We start from the raw sequence: 20283 nt of genomic DNA on the forward strand, positions 1-20283 counted from the left end.
TGGATAAAAAAAAAAATAGACATGCATTGCATCTTTACATGTAGGAACACACGTATGCACATCTTCACATGTATGTGTATATATGTCATGAATTTCTATGTTTTCACATACATGCATAGATCTTTACATGGTAATATGTGTGTAGATGATACATAAGTAGCTAGCTGCATACAAAGGATAAACTGGAAATAATCCACAGAGGGAAGAACCGACTTTGAGGAGGATGTAGGAAATGCTTTTTGTAGAAGGTGGGATTTTAGCTGGGATTTGAAGGAAGCCAGAGAAGCCAGAAGGTGGAGATGAGGAGTGAAAGAATTCCTTTAGATAATATGCAATACTAAGTCTTTTTTTTTTTTTTTTAAATAAATGGTCTCATTCATCGCTCCACACCCCGCTTATCCTTTTGTAGGGAAGGAGGAATTAAAAAAGGAAAGAGGAGAATTAAAAAATAATTTCTTTTCAGGAGGGAGAGAGGGAAAGGTTCCAGACGCCCGGCTCTGCCCTCTTTCCCTCCGGCTAGCTGGCTGGCTAGCATCCGAGAGCACAAGCTAGCTCCGTCAGGGCCCGGGCGCGAGTCTACGGGAAGGGGCGGGGGGAGGGGGCGAGGGGGGGGGACCGGGACCAGGGCGCTGGCACCGCCCCCTTCGGCGGGGACGGGTGACGTCACGCGGCCGTGTGGCAGGAGCGGGGGCTGTTGAGGAGGCCTGCCATGCGGGGTTGGGCAGGAGCGGGTGAGGGAGGTGAGGAGGCGGCAGGAGGAGGCGGGGCGCACCGGGCTGTCTGCGGCGCGAGCAGCCGCTTTCGGTTAGTCTGTGAAGCGACTCCGGGGAAGCCGGTGGAGGTTCGGCGCGTCGCTGAGCCGGGCTGCCGATAGCAGGAGGCGGAGAAGAAGGAAGAGGAGGGAGCAGGAAAGGAGCAGGAGCGGAGCGCGCAGCCTCTGGCCGGGGGCGGGGAGGGAACGAGGAGGCCCCAGAGGCTGCAGCCGCAGAGCCTGGAGCTCGGGGCATCCCGAGCTCGCTGAGGGACGCGCAGGCGCGCGCGGGCGGCAGCAGCCCCTCTCCGTCCCGGCGCCCTCGGCCGGCTCCCTCGGCCGAGCCTGCCCCGCCCCCGTTCCCCCGATCCCCATCCTCTTTCGCCCTCCTTCCCTCCCGGAGCCAGCTCCTCCTCCGCGCCCTCCGCGCGCGCGAGCCGCCGTCCCAGGCTGTCGCTGCGGCGGCAGCGGCTGCGGCGACGACGACGAAGGAGACGACGACGACGACGCGGGGAGAAGAGGAGTCGGCGGGCGCCGGAACGGTGGCCCGGGCCGGGCGGTCCCGGTGATGGCGGTGTTGGACTTGGCCCAGGAGGGAATGGCCGTTTTTGGGTTCTCCCTCTTTTGCGTGCTGTGGCTCATGCATTTCATGTCTATTATCTACACGTGAGTGGAGGCGAGAGCTGGGGGCGGGGAGGGAGAGTGGCCGGGGGCTGTGACGGAGGCCGAGGACTGGATTCTGCTTGTGCTGTCTGTTTTCCGAGTCTGCCTTGCTGAGGTGGAGGTGGGGAGGGGGCGGGGAGGCACGTTGTGCCCTGGCAACCCTCCGAGGAGGGTCCTGGGAAGGGTGTTGGGTGGTGTGGGGGCGCCGGGCCGTGGGGAGCTGGTATCTCTGCGGCCTACTGGGTAGCACTGGTGGGAGGGGGTACCCCGGAAGGGGCCAGAGGATGGAGAAGGTTGTTTTCCGAGGCAGCGCAGACTATAGGAGAAATAGCGTGGGGGTAGGGAAGTAGATTGAGGTTTTTAATTTTGGGGGTGTGTATGTGTGTGTGTGTGTGTGTGTGTAAAGATGTATAAGAATAACTGGTGGGGTAAGGAGGTTTGTCTTTGTATGGATGCTGGACTGCAGCTGCAGTGGCGTGCAGAGCCGAAGGGTGCCTGCTTACCGAGATTGGGCATTGAGAACTCTAAGGGTGACTGCCATTAGGGAGAAGGAAAGGGAAATGCGGCTTTCTTTATTATTTAGATGGCTCTTAGAATCATCCAGAGGCAAATGTGAGTTAGGGATTGAGTTGTCTTTGGAACAACAATTGTGTGTGGTGGATTTATTTTTTCACTTGTCATTGTTCACATTTCTTTTGAGGGAATGATTGTTCCCTCTGGGAGTTGCACACAGCCACCTGCTGGTCACCCTATTGATTCTCTCTTCCTGGAAGAGTCTGATCTGTTTACCTAGGTGTAGCCCCTGTCCAGCTTGAAAAATACCTTACACAGGTCGTCTGAGCTGTTTGGAATATGTCTGGGATTGCTGATAATTTTCTTCTACTTGAGTTCAATTGAGCCTAGTTAACTTAATGTGGAAGTAATTCAAACCCCTCGTGAGAATTTTTCTTTTCCCAAAAATCAAACCTTTCCCTCGTTTTAAAATGTGGATTTAGTTTAGTGAGATTAAAATGTTTTATAGTTTTTTTTTTTAAAACAAGGATAGGAAAGATATACATTTTGGAAATCTTGTTGGCTTACATCTTTCTTTGTAGTATTTTCTTGGCAAAAATAGTAGGATGTTTTCCTATTTCCCATTTCCTTCTCTAACTCATTTTTTTTATAGATGAGGAGACTGAAGTGAACAGTTCAGTGACTTACGTAGGGTCATATAGCTAGTACCTGTCCAAGTCTGGATTTGAAATGAGTCTTCCCGATTCCAGTTGGAGCACTCTTTCAGCTATGCTACTTAGTTACCTATATATAGTAAAATGCAGTTTTACAGATAAAAGAAAGAAGCTTTAGTTCTTTTTTTAATCAGTTCATCCTTTCTATAGATAAACAACTTTCTACTTGGTATCTAAGGACTGCTACCACAATCCTTTGTTGAGTATATAGTAATTAGTGCCATCTACTCATGCTTGGGTAGTGTCAAGAAAAAAATTCTTCAAATCTGCTCTCAGACACTTAATACTTACTAGCTGTGTGACCCTAGGTAAGTCACTTAACTCCAGTTGTCTGGGGGGAGGGAAGCTTTTTCAATTTTGGATTTTTCTTTTACTTTTTTTGCTTCCATTCCAGTACAGTTGGACTTGTTCCCCTCCCCCCACAACCATTGTTAGTTTTTTATCTTTGTTAGTACTAAAGAAAAGTTCTGCTACTCTTGATACTTTCTAAAATATAAAGGAACATATTCCAGGCTGGTAGCCCTGGTGATTTTCTTGTATCAGTGAAGCAACTTGAAAGTCAATCTTCTAGGGTTTTTTTTTTTTTTTTTTTGAGTGAGTGGTTAGTCTAATTACATTTAATTTAATTGCTCTTGATAACTAAATTTAAAAGTAGTATTGCCAACAAATCATTCTGTTCTGTTAATAACAACAACAGATATATATTATCATACTCCAAATTTTTCCACTTTAAAGACATTTTATTTTTTTATGAGCCTCAAAACTGTGAGTTTAAACATTGATAGAATTAAAATCAACTTAACCAAGATTTTAAGTATCATCAAACTGTTTGCTTAATGATACCTATTAAGCTACATCAAACAGTTGGTGTTTATTAAATGCCTATTATGGGCCAAGCATTATACAAAGAAAAAAAATGAAAGTCCTTGTTCTCAAGGAGCTTACAGTTCAAGAGGAGAAATTTGAACACAGTATACTCAAATATTTTTAAATTTTGAAAAAAAGAAAAAAAAAGAGCCTCCTTCCCCATTTATGAATTTGGCTATTTGTGTTGGTATACCTGTATATATGATAGGTGTGTTTCTGAAAGGTTGTGTTTCTAATATTAAATCAACATATTAAAAAGCTTAATGGAAAATTGATATAATAAAATCATTAGGAATATGTTTTGGAAAAGAATTCCTTTGTAAAGCAAATAGTCACTACCTAAATTAAAGCTTTGTTTATAAATTATAAGGGCTTCACTTTTTATATTAGTGATTCCTCTTTCATTGAATAGACAGTTCCTGAATATTTGACACATGCTTTTAAATAGGGAACTCCTCTTCCTTTTTTTTAAAAACTGTAGTTGATGTTAAAAGCTTTTATTTTTCAGAATTTTCACAAAGATGTATAAAATATAATTAAAGCCATAGCAAATAATTTTGAATTAAAATTTTGTATTAAAATATTTTACTAATTTGTAATTACATGATTCTTTATTTTTTATTGTTATTATTTTAATTTAAGCTTTTTATTTTCAAAACATGCTAAGATAATTTTTCATATTGACCTTTGCAAAACCGTGTTTCAATTCCCCTCCTGCCCCCCTTGGTCCCATCCCATATCCTAGATGGCAAGTAATCCAATATATGTTAAATATGGTAAATATACATACATACATACATATATATATATATGTATATTTAATAGAGGCATATGTATTTATACAATTGTTGCACAAGAAGAATCAGATCAAAAAAGAAAATAAATGAGAAAGAAAATAAAATTCAGACAAATGACAACAAAAGAAGTGAAAATGCTATGTTGTGATCCACACTTAGTTCCCACTGTCCTTTCTCTGGGTATAGATGGTTCTCATTATCACAAAATTATTGGAACTGGCCTGCATGGTTTCTTATTTTTAAAAAGGAAGTCATATTTTTTGGGCTGTGGACTGGGATTCAAAAACCTTCCCTTTAAGTCCTCTTCTTACCAACTGTGTAGTCTTGGACAAGTTCTGGGCCTTATTTTTCTTTTTAATTGCCAAGATCAGAAGATTGAACAAAATGCTTTCTAAGTTCTGTTATATTTCTAACATTTTAAAAAATCTTTGAATATGCTGCTCTACATTCTTAATCTTAGAGCATTACGTTATCAGAGATTTTTTTTTTACCTTTGTATTTTTAAACTTTGTAATTAGTTTAAATGTTTGAATTCAAAAAATTGCAAGGTAGTGTATTCGTGGGGATCGACAAAATTAAGATCTATTTGAGAAAAATAATTTATGTATTCAAATGTCTGACTTTCCATATTCTGTAACATAAATGACATTTTCTCATCACTCAAGACTTGATTCTCTTAGTATTTTGAGGGTGAAAAGCTCAAAACCAGCATGAAGTTATGAGATTTAAAGATTTATCACCTTTACAAACAACTGATCACTTTTCATTAGTAAATTTTAAATAGAGAGTAATGGCTCTTAGTAATTTAACTAACTTTACTATAATCTTTTAGATTCAGACAGAAAAGCAAGAATTGATATTTTGTCTATACATGAGGGAAAAAAAAGTAATTTGGATCATTTTGGCACATGAAACCATGTCTTTTTCCTTCTGATGTTGGATATATTTGTTACTTGATAATATATGGATAAAGTGTTATCACACTTATAAGGTTATATAAAATGTTCCCACCTTTCTTTCTAGTTTGTTGTTAGCATATTTACAGGCTAGTTTGAATGAATGCCCTCCCTCTGATTTTATCAGAAAGTTTAAAGATTGGTAAATGTTTTTATGTGTTGGTTATCAATGCTGTTGCTGAAAAAAATTTCCCAGTAATTGTTACCCATCTCTGCAAAGCTCTGTCCCATTGTCTTAACATTTGTGAATCTGGCTATGCCTCTGGGAAGTTCTGCTAAGCTGGAAAAGTTTTAAATGTAGTCTTGGATGGTGTCTATAGTTCTAAAACCTGACTGGCCTTATCACATGCAGATTTGTCAGTAGGTAATGAATTAATTCTTTGGCCATCTTAAATCATGGAATAAAATAAACTTAAAATGATCCCAGGGATTCTATAACCCCTTTACATTTCTTCAGTGACAGTTGCAGTAATAAAAAGTGTGGGGAAGTGGGCAAAGAAAATTAAGAACTACATCATTTTTAGGTTTTTAAATTAATTAATTAAAATTAAATTAATGATATATATGAAATTTGCCCACTGATTTTAATTGAAGTGTTGTGTTGCTGAGGAACTGACCTCGGTCTGTTGATGTGCTTTGTAAGTATTTAAAACCATAAGACATAGTGAAGTTGCAGCTCAGTGTAAGGATGGTCTGCAGGAAAATAGTTGGGGCAGTTATTTTTCTCATATATGCAAAGGCCATAGAAAATAGTTTATGGAACGCTTGGTCATTTCACCTTGGCAGTCAGAGCTCATGATGCAAGTAAGCAAACAGCAATGTGAAGGTACCAGCATTTAATGCCAACAACTATTTCAATGTAGAATTAAGAAAAGAAACTATATCATGACTAAGAAAGTTGAAAAAAGATGTAATGAGAACTAAAAAACATTACCAAAAAATATAATTAAGTTTAACTTGACAGGAAGTGACTTTACCAAGATGGTCATCAGATCTTTTGTATAAACAGATCATTAGTTATTTAGAAAAAGGAAAAAAATCAATTCTAAATCAAAATAAAGGATAAGGGCACCAGTCTGACCAATTTAAACAAACTGTTGCTGTTCTGGTACCTAAAATATATTCTCCTCTTATCTATAGTTCATATAATCTTTCAATTCTTTCAGAGTTGAGCTGAACTTAACCTCTTATTCTTCAATACTTTTACTTACTGATTTTGCCCTTGGCTGCTAGTATCCTCTTTCACTTAGATTTAACTTACTTATATTTTGTTTATTTTATATTCTATATGTTTATATATGCTCATGTTGTCTCCCTTAGAGAATGTAAGTTCTTTGAGAGGCAGGACTTTTATAAATGGTACAGTCATTTAAATAATGCTTGTTGATTTCTGAAAAATGGTAAAGGAATAGAAAAAATCCAACGTCATTGACTGATTAGTGCTACTTTAAAAGAGAATTTTAGCAGTTATAAAATAACTACTGATATGTTGAAGGTTAAAAGAACCCTAGAAATACCTCCATTTGATCTCCTTGCCTAGTACTAACAGATATGATAGCTAAGGGCAACACTAGTTTAGAATACAACCTAAATCGCTGATCCTGAGAATCTCATTTGTAAAATATTTATAGAGGAAATGAAAGATAATTAGTAGTTTGATCTCAGAAAAGATTAAAAAAAAAGCTATGGAAAGTTAATTTATAGAAATCTTAGTATTAAGTCTTAATCTGGTTTATCCTGAGAGACTTTAGTTGAAACTGGAAGGGAACAAATAGACATGAAATAGAACAGATTTTCAGAACTTCTATAAAGATTCATTGTCATCGGTAACAGTAGAACTGCAGCATTTGGATTCTATATAATCATTGAGAAAGTGGAATTGGCTCTCGATCAGAAAATAAGTTTTTTATATCTGATCAAATACACATAGGAACAATCTGTATTAAAGCATTCAGGGATCCATTCTCAAATATCTCGGATGATAGATTTAAAAAAGAGAATGTATCAGTGACAGTATTATAAACAAACAAACAAAAAAAAGCGAAATGAACAACTTTCAAGTAATATTCAATAAAATGCAATAAGTATATAACAAAATATGATAACACATTATTTTCCCCCATCTCTATAAAAACTTTATGAAAATTGTCCATACTGTTGAAAATATGAAACTATAAACTGTCATAAATGATTTTCTGTTAAAAGACCACATTTGCATAGTTTACTGAGAGGTATAACAAATTCCTGATTGTTGATTACAAAAACACCTTTGCATTAGAACAACATTAGCATTAAAGGTTCTCTTTGTAGAAGATAAATCTTGTGCTTATATTAACTTAAAATCTTGTAATTTTCCTTGATAAAGGTGATCATAGGGTAAATGTGAACCATTTCTCTTGATTGTCAAGATAAAACAAACCAGGCATATTATATGCTTGCTAGAAATGTTGGACTATATTATAGAGAAAATTATTACATATGAGATAGCTTTTTTATGTATAGTGAAGTTTTGTAGAAATTTGTGAATGTTATAGTACTGACTATTGATATCTATAACACTTCCTTAATTAAATTTGTGACTAATTAATATATTGGTCTAGCAGTTTATACAAGAAAACCCAAGTGGTTGAGAGTACACAATGCCTAGATTATGAGTATGTGTCCATTAACATAGTCTGTCATCTATCTTTTACATTAACTGTCAAAAAATTTGCTTATCAAGTAAATAAAACTTTAAAAATAGAAAACAATTTGTCTGAAAAATATCTGAAAAATACAGTAGTTAGCAAGTTCAATATGAGTCAACAGTATGATGAAGCAGCTGGAAAAGCCAATGTGCACTTGTGCTGCATATAGAGGCATTTCTTCCAACAATATAATAGTTCATATAAGCTGTCCTAGCCAGACAGTATCTGGAATGTTATATTCAGCTTTGGATAGCACAAAATTTTGATAAATTGCAGAACATTCAGAGGTGGGCAAATAGAATTTGAAAGGTTTGAGTCCTTGTTTTAAAAACTAGGAACACTAGGAATCTAGAGCAAAACTTAAGAGAATATGACGGATACCTTTAAGTATTTGAAAGGCTGTTAGAGGAAGGGAATAGGCTTATTCTCTTTGACAGAATATCAGGAGATACTGCAACTTCAGGAGAAGCTGCAAAGAAGTAACTTTTAAGTTTGATATGAAGGGGAAAATACAAAGCAAAATTCCTGGTAATAAGACCTGTACAAAAAGTAGATGAAATATTTCAAGATATGAAGGGATTAAAAAACAAAACATGTGATGGATTCTACCTTATTGGAGATCTTCAGGCAGAGTATGGATGATCACTTGTCAGGTATGATTTCATTCCTCATATTGGTTGGACTGGATGGCTACTCAAATGCCTTAAAATTCTAGTTTCTGTGAATCTGTGATTATGCCTATTCATATATAGTGAACTGGACTAAGAATTGAATAGGAAGAAATTGGGTTAGATTTTGTTGGCAAAATTGTGTAGCAGTTTTGGTGATGCATAGTTACTCCTTACTACAAAAATTTGTCTTTTTTTTTTTTTTTTTTTTTGCGTCCTCCTTTCCTTCCTCTTCCCCTCATATATTGTATGATGTCTGACATGGAACAATCACATGATTTCAAAATTATCAAAATTTCAGTTGAACCAAAGTGTTGGATGGCATGTACTAAAAATGACTTGAACAAAAGTAGAGTTAAAAACATTAGGGAACATATGCATGGACTTAAGTTTCTGGCACGTTGGGAAAGACTCTTTAAGTATTATTAAAGAACAAAGACAAAAACTGAATTGGAGGAAAAATCATTGAGAGTCTAGGATTGTAAAGTCCAAGCTAGCTCCCTGGAGGCCTCAGGATCAGGCAGAGTTGGGATAAATTAAAGTCCTTGGTTTTTAGGGGAGAAGTGAAGGAGATGGACAGAACTGCCAGGAGTTTTGCCAAGGATACCTCCTTGATTCTAGAGTCCAGAATCTCCACACTTTTCTCCTCCTCCTCCTCCTCCTCCTCCTCCTCCTCCTGCAGCCAAGTGAAGTTCTCTTGCCTTTCTCACTCAACCTTCTCATCCTTACCTCTAGTTCTCTTAACCCCAAACCTTGAGCCAGCATTAACTGTGAGAAGAGCAATTCAAAACATATGCTAATAGTCATTGTCGAATAGGTAATTAGCTTCAAGTGCCCAGTTGTCTGATTCAGATGCACCTATTCAAAGTTTTAGCCTTTTACTTCTGATTAGAATCACAATCATTTTTAATTTTGTGTATACTTAACACGGACAAAACTCCCTCTCCTAATCTACCCCTATAAAAATGTAATTTCTTTTTTTTTTTTTTTTTAAATTTATTTAATAGCCTTTTATTTACAGGTTATATACATGGGTAACTTTACAGCATTAACAATTGCCAAACCTCTTGTTCCAAATTTTCACCTCTTACCCCTCCATCCCCTCCCCCAGATGGCAGGATGACCAGTAGATGTTAAATACATTAAAATATAAATTAGATACACAATAAGTATACATGACCAAACCGTTATTTTGCTGTACAAAAAGAATCAGACTCTGAAATGTTGTACAATTAGCTTGTGAAGGAAATCAAAAATGCAGGTGGGCATAAATATAGGGATTGGGAGTTCAATGTAATGATTTTTAGTCATCACCCAAAGTTCTTTCTCTGGGCATAGCTGGTTCAGTTCATTACTGCTCCATTGGAAATGATTTGGTTGATCTCGTTGCTGAGGATGGCCAGGTCCATCAGAACTGGTCATCATATAGTATTGTTGTTGAAGTATATAATGATCTCCTGGTCCTGCTCATTTCACTCAGCATCAGTTTGTGTAAGTCTCTCCAGGCCTTTCTGAAATCATCCTGTTGGTCATTTCTTACAGAACAATAATATTCCACAATATTCATATACCACAATTTATTCAGCCATTCTCCAACTGATGGGCATCCACTCAGTTTCCAGTTTCTAGCCACTACAAAAAGGGCTGCCACAAACATTCGTGCACATATAGGTCCCTTTCCCTTCTTTATGATCTCTTTGGGATATAAGCCCAGTAGTAACAATGCTGGATCAAATAAAAATGTAATTTCAAGATTGTTATCTTTGTCTTTATTTTATCAGAATTTAGCATTGTGGTTTGGCCTCTAGTAGATACATGTTACTACTACCACAGCTTTCTAATACTGATAATCAATTTTCATGACTAAATTTTATTTATCTAGAATACAGGCCTTTTTTGTGAGTAAGTTTTGAAACACTTAAGCTGCACAGGCCATCATTGTTTATTGTTGTGTTCCCCAAGCCTATAATTGGTGGAAAGAGTTCTGAATTTGGAATTGGAAGATCTAGTTTTAAATTCCAACCCTGCTACTTACTACCCTATGTGACCAAAGGTAACTACCTTTACTTCTCTGAACCTTGATTTTCTCTTTTGGAAAGGGAAGCATGTTGGGAATAAATGTTTTCTTTAGTTCCTTCCAATTCTTAATTCGTATTTCTCTGGAACTGTGGTAAATTTTGAATGAACAAAATGGAAATGTTGAGACAAATTGGTATTAGATGTTAAAGTCACTATTTCCTGATAAAAAATTGTTTTAAATGCTAAAATTACCATTTCCTTTGGGTAGTTTGCCTGGAGAACTTACATGCAAGATTTTTTAATCATGCTAAAAGAAATATAAACATTAAGTTTTATTAGGTTGTTTTGATACTAAAACTAGTGTTACTTCAGAATTCTAGGTCTGGATTGCAACAAACAGGGGTAATGCTATGACAATCAAAAGTAAAAGGAGGTGGTTCTTGGTTACATTTTGTTACATTAGGACAGTTATTAGAACTTTATTCTAGAAGGGACTGTACTAATCTGCTATCCTTCTGTATCTCATATTCAAAACCATTTTACCGAAGAATAGAATTTCCAAAGAATAGTCTGTCTTTTCCTCTTTTCTAGTATCTATCAAAACTCCTCTTTAGAGCCTGACCTCATATTTAATGCTAGTTTTAATCGATTGTTTTTGCTTGCCAATTGTGAATACTTTTGTAATGGCATTACCTTGTATTTTCTACTAGAATTCTTAACTGGTAATTAAATAGTCATTTATCTTAGATGAGGAAGCTGAAGTTCTGAGAATGACTTGTCCAAGGTGAGTTGACTATAAAAAGTAGAACAGGAATTAAAACCCAATTATTAAGTTATAAATTCCATTTTTCCCCCTTAAATAATATTTTTAGTTCTTCTTAATTAAGTTAAAATTTCTTTCCTGGTACTAAAAAAAAGAGAGGAAACAAACAACTCTTCCTTCTCCTTTTATTTCCAACTTCTTTATTATAACAAATTTTCTAACTCAACTGATCCAATTTGGATTTCAAAACCAGTGTTTCATTTTACATGAAAATTAATGTCATGAATGCATATAGTAGAAGTCATGAACAGTTGTGGATTTTGATAATTAAAAATTACTTTATAAAAATTGACTGCTTGAAATTTTACTTATAGGATTCAAAATATCTTTTATCTGTGGGCCTTAAAAATCAACTGAGTACATATTTTCTTAAATTAAAAAAATCCTCAAAAGTAAATCTTAGATAGCATTAGATTAGATCAAGGGAATAAGGAACACTGAAACTATTTAAATATTTCAGTTTCAGGTGTTCAGGAGCACTTTTTAATGAAATTTTTTAGATTTTAAACCCTCTTGGGTGACATACAAGATCAACACGACTTATGAGGAACACTAAATGTTACAGTTTAGGAACATTTAGAATTATAAAGTGAGGTGGGTGGTGGTTAGTCATTTGTTTTGGTTTTGGTACCTAATATTTAAAGATGACTTTATTATTTTTTTTTAATTAAAGCTTTTTGTATTTCAAAATGTGTGCACAATTTTTCAACATTAGCCCTTACAAAACCTTATGTTCCAATTTCCCCACCTCTTTCCCCATGCCCTCCCCTAGATGGCAAGTAGTCCAGTATATGTTAAACATAGTAGAAGTATATGTTAAATCCAATATATGCATTTATACAATTATCTTGCCACACAAGAAAAATCAAATCAAACCAGTTAAAAAAAAAAAAAAGAGAGAGAGAGAGAAAGCAAGATAAAATGCAAGCAAACAATAACAAAAAAAAGTGAATATGTCATGTTGTGAAACCATACGGTCTTCTCTCTGGGTGTAGATGGCTCTCTTCATTATTAAACAATTGGAACTGATTTGAATCATCTCATTGTTGAAGAGAGTTATGTCTCGGAATTGATCATCAGATATTCTTGGTGCCTCATATAATGATCTTGTTCTACTCAATTAGCATTAGTTCATATAAGTCTCTCCAAGGCCTCTTTGAAATCATCCTACTGGTTGTTTCTTACAAGAATGTTCTATAACATTCATATACCATAACTTATTGAACCATACTCCAATTGATGGGCATCCATTCAGTTTTTTTGCCACTACAAAGAGGGCTGCCACAAAATGGTTCCCTCCTTTAAGATCTCCTTGGGATATAAACAATTTACAGCTAAGCTCAGCCCTGACTGCAGGAGGACCCGAGTTTAAATGCAGCCTTAAGGGACTCTTAATTAGCTGTGTGATTGAGGACAAGTCATTGAATCCCAATTGCCTCACCAGAAAAAGAAAAGAGGAAAAAAAAAAAGAAATCTTCTTATTAATACATAATAATCATCACTCTCTTGTTTTCAATAAGCTTTCCCTTTGCTTAAAGGATAAAAACAACCTGGAAGTTAAGTTGCTCTGTGGGGTAGCTTCAGTGTACTTTTAGGCTTTTTTCATTCTATTTGAGCTCCTCTATCAGGAGCTAGGATTTTAGACTTCTAATCAGGAAGTGATCTGAGTTTGAATTCGGTTCTGACACTTAAACTAGTTCAGTTGTGAGTAACTTAACCTCAATTTCCTCATCTATAAAAGGATATAATATCTCTAGTATATATTTCAAAACATAGGGATCAAATGAAAATGAATAAAGTTAAAAATCATAAAGAGCTAGCTATGTAAATGCAATTTGTTATTATTATTTACATTCTATTCTAGCTAAACTGTTACCAACTTTCCCCTGAGTTGGGTGTACCATACTTTGAAAATCTACTACATCTTGAATGTATTTTTTCCACATTTCTCTTCGTTGACGTTCTTTTCTTCCTTTAAGAACATCTTTCTTGACTTCCCCCAGATAAAGATTTTTTTTCTTCCTTCTCATATTCTTTATAACACTTTATCACATTCTGCTTTGTACATAGTAGACCCATACTACTAATAGGTTAGTTTAATTATACTTTTGTCATCCCTTTTTGTTTGGGATTTTCACAAACCATCCGTTCAAAAATATATTGTAGAATTTTGCTAGTAATTAAACTTTTAAGCTTACTGGCCTGTGGTTTAAGACATAACCCTGTTTTTGGAAACTGGGACATTTTTCAGTACTGCATCAGCTGTCCCATTCTCCCTGATTTTTCAAGGATAATTTAGAATATTTGCGCCATCACATATGCCAGTTTTTTGACTATCCTAGAATGATAGCCTGGTAGCTTGAACTAATGAAGAGTAACTAGGTGTGGTGCTCTCTTACTATCTTGCCTCTTATCTTGAATTTTGCCTGATTGTTAGCTATATATATAATTTTTTTTTTTGTTATATCCTTTTCAGTCCAAAGATCATTCTCCTTGACAAAGAAAACTGAAACATAATAGAGTTGAACAGCTGTGCCTTCTCTCATCAGTGAATTTAGTCAAGTCTATGTTGAACATTCTGAATCTCATTCATCCTTTTTCCTGGTCAGCCTTAAAACAGAATCCCTCAGATACATTTTTGTTGTTTTTCAGTAAGTATTAAATGACCAATAGTAGGCACTTGGGCAGGCATCACATAGTAGGTACTTAGGCAATGCTTGTGCAATTACAATGAAGTCCCAGCCCTTGGGGGCTCTGTCCTAGAAGCGTTCAGCTGAGGGACTGTCTATTTATTAAAATTGGTGCTTGTTAAAGTCAGAACCCATCCAGGCCACATTTGCCCTGTAGTCTATGCCTGTGGGTGATCCATTGGGTAATAAGAATAGTAAGTATGGGTAAAGTACATTGAGTCCTATGTAACCAGTTTGGAGAAAGAGAGACACACCTACAGCCATATTGTGAAAACTTAAATGCTATGTACAGAGATGTTTGTCATTTATACTAAGGGCAATAAAACTTCTTGAGGAGGGAAATAATATATTCAGAATTGTGCTTTAGAAATATCAATTTGGCAGCTGTTTGGAGAATGGATTGGATAAAAGAGAACTGGATGTAGAAAGGACAATTTGGATCTTTCAGTAAAAGCATGTGTCTGGACTAAAGTGATTGCAGTGAGTTAGAGGTGAATGGATGTGAGAGATGTTTCTAGGATCATAGGATGATAAATCTAGAATTGGAAGGAACCTCAGAATCCATCTAATCCAACCCCCAGTTTTAAAGAAGAGAAAATTGACTCCAGTGAGGTAAATGACTTGGCTTAAGTCACATAGGTAATAAATATGTTAAAAGTGCATTAAAAGAAAACAAAACAATAACTTAGAAACAAAGAATTAAAGGCACTAAGGTTGTAGATAGACATGATTTCTTAGAAGAAAGGCAGCATTATCAAAAGAAATAGGAAACTTAAGAATGTTTGTACAGGATGAAAGATAATAGATTCTATTTTGAATATGTTGAATTTGAAATGAATTTGGGCCATCTAGAAGGAGGAGTCAAACATGAAGTTGGAGATATACCAGGACTTTAAGTGAGAGATGAAAGGATTTAGATATGAAGGTAGCTCTTGGATATATGAAAGCATTGGGGGGAGGAGGTGTGAGGAAGGGAGTAGAGGAGGCAGGAAACGGCTTAATTTTTAAGTTTTCAATGTTTGTGTAATAGCATAATTACCACCAATATTTGACATAGGAAACAAGTCATTGTTTATAGTTAAGATTTTGTTACCATTTGATTTCTTGAGTGTAGCCCTTTTTATTTACATTGTTGTAGTTGTCTATATCCTCTTCTTCACTCTGCAACAGTTGAAGATTTTTTCATACTTCTCTGTATTCCTATACATATCATTTCTTAAAGCATAGTAATATTCTATCACATTCATTTACCACAATTGGTTTAACTATTCCAATTAGTGGACATTGTTTCCAGTTCTTAGTTATTACAAAAAGTGCTTCTGTAAATATTTTGGTATATGTAGGGTGGAACCTCAGAGCTGTTTTGATTGCATTTCTCTTTTTAGTGAAATGAGAGTTTTTTTGTTATTGTGAATACTCTGCATTTTAAAATTTTGAGAACTGCTTCTTTTTGTTTTTTGACAACTTATATATTGGGGAATGGCTGTTAGTTTTGAATTATTGTTTGTTGCTAATATATATCATGGATACCAAATATTTATCAGAAAAATTTGATTTTTTCTATTTCATTACTTCCTTATCCTAGGTACGTTATTTTTTTCTGTGCAGAAGCTTTTCACTTTCATGTCTTAAGAATTGTATTTGTAATTGCCTCTATTTCTTGTTTGGTTAAGAATACATTTCCTGTCCATATCTATGAGAGATGGATGATCTTTTTCTCTTCTAATTTTTCTTGAGTGATTTTTTTCATGTTAAAGATAAATGTACATTTAGATGCCTTTTAAATTGTAAGGACAACAATAATGAGACTAAATCTTTTTTCTTTCTAGTAGTTTATATTTCAAGGTACTCATTATATTAGGTACCTCATTATATTTCCAAGGTACTTAGACATGTGCTTTTTTACCCTGTTGAATGGAGCAGAGATTTACTATTTCCTTTTATAACTGAGAAAACTAAGGCGTAGAGAAATGACATAGCCAAGGGTTAACAACTAACAAGTAGCAGAAATAATATTAGAAAATAGATCTTTGAACTCTTATTGCAATGTACTTTCCATATCCTGGTAAAAGTAGTAGAGAGCTTAATGAGAAAAAAATGCAATTTATTTGTGAAGGGAAAACTTTAAAGAGTGCTAATTGTTATACTCTATAGACACTAGTGTGTATATGTAATCTATAATAATACACACACACACATGCACTCTACAGGTTAAAATGAAAGTAGTTTTGGACCTAAACATTTTTTTTTCATATTGTTCTACTTCTGATTTAGAGATTGATCTGGACCTATATATACTGAGAGAGAGAGAGAGAGACAGAGACAGAGAGACAAGAGAGAGAGAGAGAGAGAGAGAGAGTGTGCAATAGTGAATAGAGAAGCTGTCCAAGTCAGTAAGACCTAGATTTAAATTTCATGTCTGATGTATTGGCTGTGTAACCTTAGGCAATTTGCTTAACTTTGTAGTTCCTAAGCAACTTTCCAGAGAGTCAGCGGGGTAAGGCAAGGGTGTGTGTGTGTGTGTGTGTGTGTGTGTGTGTGCCCACACACATTTATTTGCAGAACATTTTCTGATTTGCCTCAGTAAAGGGACTTCACTGAGCATTCTAATTGCCAATGAAATCATAAGTTTAAAGATTTAGATTAAATGGTATTGCTTGACAAAACCTTCATTACAGTCCTACTCCAGATTGCTTGTTATGGAATGAAGGGGATTTTCAGTTCTTAAAAAGGATATCCCAGTGTTATTTAAACTGTTAGATTCTACAAAACTGGAAAGGCTTTGAATATGCCCAAAGATAAATCTAACCAAATTCATAGGAGCTTGTCATCATCACCTTGGTCATTTTATACACACTATCTGTGAAATTCTATATGAATTTTACTAAAGTATAGAGGGAATGACTTCTGTTTTGGTGGAAATAATTATAGACTATTGAATAGTAAAATACTTAGTTGGTATAAATGTTAAAAAGTCATGTGATTCATGCATTTTTGATTTCCTTCACAAGCTAATTGTACAATAATTCAGAGTCTGATTCTTTTTGTACAGCAAAATAATGTTTTGGTCATGTATACTTATTGTGTATCTAAGTTATATTTTAATATATTTAACATCTACTGGTCATCCTGCCATCTAGGGGAGGGGGTGGGGGGGGGGGTAAGAGGTGAAAAATTGGAACAAGAGGTTTGGCAATTGTTAATGCTGTAAAGTTACCCATGTATAAATCCTGTAAATAAAAGGCTATTAAATTAAAAAAAAAAATAAAGTTGATTGTCAACTTGAAAAAAAAAAAAAGAAAAGAAAAGTCATGTGATTTTTAGATGGCATCAGGTAAAGACTAAATGATTTTCAAAGTATTGTGAAATGAGTCATTTGCCTCTGGTCTAGGGGGAAAAAAGTTGATTTAAAGTTTAAAGACCTGGGTTCAAATTTCAGCCCTTTCACTTTTTATTGGTGTTGACATTGAGCAAATCAACCTCTTGAGAAGGTTGTAAAGTGGGAAAGTTGGACTTGCTGATCTTAGAGGTTTCTCTAGGTCTAAATCTGAAGAAATACATTGCTAACCACTGATTTGCCCAGATACATAAGGATCTGAGACCGGATTTGAACTCGGTTCTTGCTGACTCTAGGCTCCTCAGTCTACTATACCATTTAGTTTGCTTATGATATAGGAATCGAGAACTGTGAAGCTATAAGAAGGAAATAGTAATATAGCTATGGAAAAAAAAAAAACAGATGAATAATGCTTTTACAGTGAGCATCATTATATTACACCTTCTTTTCCTTTCCCATATTCTGGCATCCCTTATTATATTCATCATAGAATTAGAGTTGACTTTTTCTGTATTCTTTTCATCTACTTTTCACAGTATCTTTGAGTCTCCTCTACTATACACAGAAATTAAGGGAATTAAGTTCTTTATATGCGATATCCTTAAATTCTTCATTTCATTTTCCCCTTTACCTTCCAGTATCTCTGGCTTACTTAAATGGTAATTTCATTCTTTACAGTGTAGAACCAATGTGAGGTAAGTTGCATTTTATGTGGAACATTTATAAGCTGAAGATAGTCTAACGAATGGGATGATGGGAGTTAAGTTCACGCCATATGTGAGATAGAATGTTTATTGAATAGAAGAGAAGTCTTAGTGGGAACATGATAGCTTCCTGATATTTGAAAGCTTTCAGCATCTATCTGTTCAGGGTAGATGAGGTGATAATGACAAGAGAAGGCAATGCTATTCAACTTTTTATTTTGTTTCTGGACAAGAAAGACACAACAAAAATGCCTAATGGCGAATTGAAACTTGGTTTAAGGAAAAGAGCATTTAGTTATACTTGATTTGAGTTCAGGTCACTTGTATTGAAGTGTATCTGAGGTTACCAAGAATAAATTGATGTGGTTCCTGAGCCATTATTAGGGATCTTTGAAAATAAAAGAGAGAGGACTGGAGACATAATTGTCCAATTGTTGAAAAAAGTGAAGAGAGCACAATTTTGTAAATGCTTGAACTTGACAGTAATTCCTGGCAAAATTGTAGAGCTTTTTTGTTAATCATTTTTTCAATAATACCTGGAAAAAGAAAGAAAGCCATGCTAGACTAATATTCCTCTTCCCTCTCCGCTGCTTTCCAACTCCTTTGTGTAACAAGATCCATTCAAGATCACTAGACTGATAGACTGGGGAGTTCCTATAGATGGAGTTTATCAAGATTTTTAAAAAATTTAATAAAGTTTTTGGGACATTGATGCATTGTTGGTGGAGTTGTGAACGAATCCAACCATTTTGGAGAGTAGTTTGGAACTATGCTCAAAAAGTTATCAAACTGTGCATACCCTTTGATCCAGCAGTGTTACTACTGGGATTATATCCCAAAGAGATTATAAAGAAGGGAAAGGGACCTGTATGTGCACGAATGTTTGTGGCAGCCCTTTTTGTAGTGGCTAAAAACTGGAAACTGAATGGATGTCCATCAGTTGGAGAATGGCTGAATAAATTGTGGTATATGAATATTATGGAATATTACTGTTCTGTAAGAAATGACCAACAGGATAATTTCAGAAAGGCCTGGAGAGACTTACACGAACTGATGCTGAGTGAAATGAGCAGGACCAGGAGATCATTATATACTTCAACAACAATACTAGATGATGACCAGTTCTGATGGATCAGGCCATCCTCAGCAACGAGATCAACCAAATCATTTCTAATGGAGCAGTAATGAACTGAACTAGCTATGCCCAGAAAAAGAACTCTGGGAGATGACTAAAAACCATTACATTGAATTCCCAATCCCTATATTTATGCACACCTGCATTTTTGATTTCCTTCACAAGCTAATTGTACAATAATTCAGAGTCTGATTCTTTTTGTACAGCAAAATAACGTTTTGGTCATGTATACTTATTGTGTATCTAAGTTATATTTTAATATATTTAACATCTACTGGTCATCCTGCCAGCTAGGGGAGGGGGTGGGGGGGTAAGAGGTAAAAAATTGGAACAAGAGGTTTGGCAATTGTTAATGCTGTAAAGTTACCCATGCATATATCCTGTAAATAAAAGGCTATTAAATAAAAACCAAAAAAAAAAATTTAATAAAGTTTCTTGGTATGCTTTTGTAAAAAGTAAATGTGTATAAAATATTGGCATAATCAGGTATTTTCAGAACTGTTTAAATGGCCAGATCCAAAGAGTAATCATTAATAATTTCATATTAATTTAGAAGAAAGTCTGTAGTAGAGTGTGTACTGTTTTTATTTTAGTATTTTATTGTTAATGTTCTTTTACTGTTTTTGAAAACTTAAGACCATATACTTGTGTCTAATCTTTCAACATCCTTGTTTTCTACTGCTCCTTAAATAATAAACAACAGTTATTGGAAGATACTATCAAATTCTTAGTATTCTTAGAGATGAGTGAGTGAAGTGATCCTAAATTCTCTTTTGGCTATTCTCCAGGGTTTGGGTTGGGAATCACTGTTTTTCTCTAAGGTCTTTTTCTAAGGTAAAGTCTATGAGAAGCCCTTAGCATTACAGTAGGAGTTATACTGCTGACTGTTAGAGGACTCTTAATCCTGTTTATGTTTTATACTAATTGTGAAGACTTGATTTCTATGTGAACCTAAAAAGG

At 35.5% G+C, this 20283-nt stretch overlaps 1 protein-coding gene across 1 annotated transcript in view; it reads left to right on the plus strand.

Annotated features, from left to right (window-relative positions):
• Positions 1–1216: 1216 nt before the first annotated feature.
• Positions 1217–20283, plus strand: part of UGCG (UDP-glucose ceramide glucosyltransferase) — a 43705-nt gene continuing 24638 nt past the window's right edge. The window contains exon 1 of the mRNA XM_003761420.4: positions 1217–1417. Within this exon, the coding sequence (XP_003761468.2) occupies positions 1320–1417 (98 nt within the window). The 5' untranslated portion in view covers positions 1217–1319. The remainder of the gene's footprint in view (positions 1418–20283) is intronic.

Source organism: Sarcophilus harrisii, chromosome 1, assembly GCF_902635505.1.
Source record: "Sarcophilus harrisii chromosome 1, mSarHar1.11, whole genome shotgun sequence".
Lineage (NCBI taxonomy): Eukaryota > Metazoa > Chordata > Mammalia > Dasyuromorphia > Dasyuridae > Sarcophilus > Sarcophilus harrisii.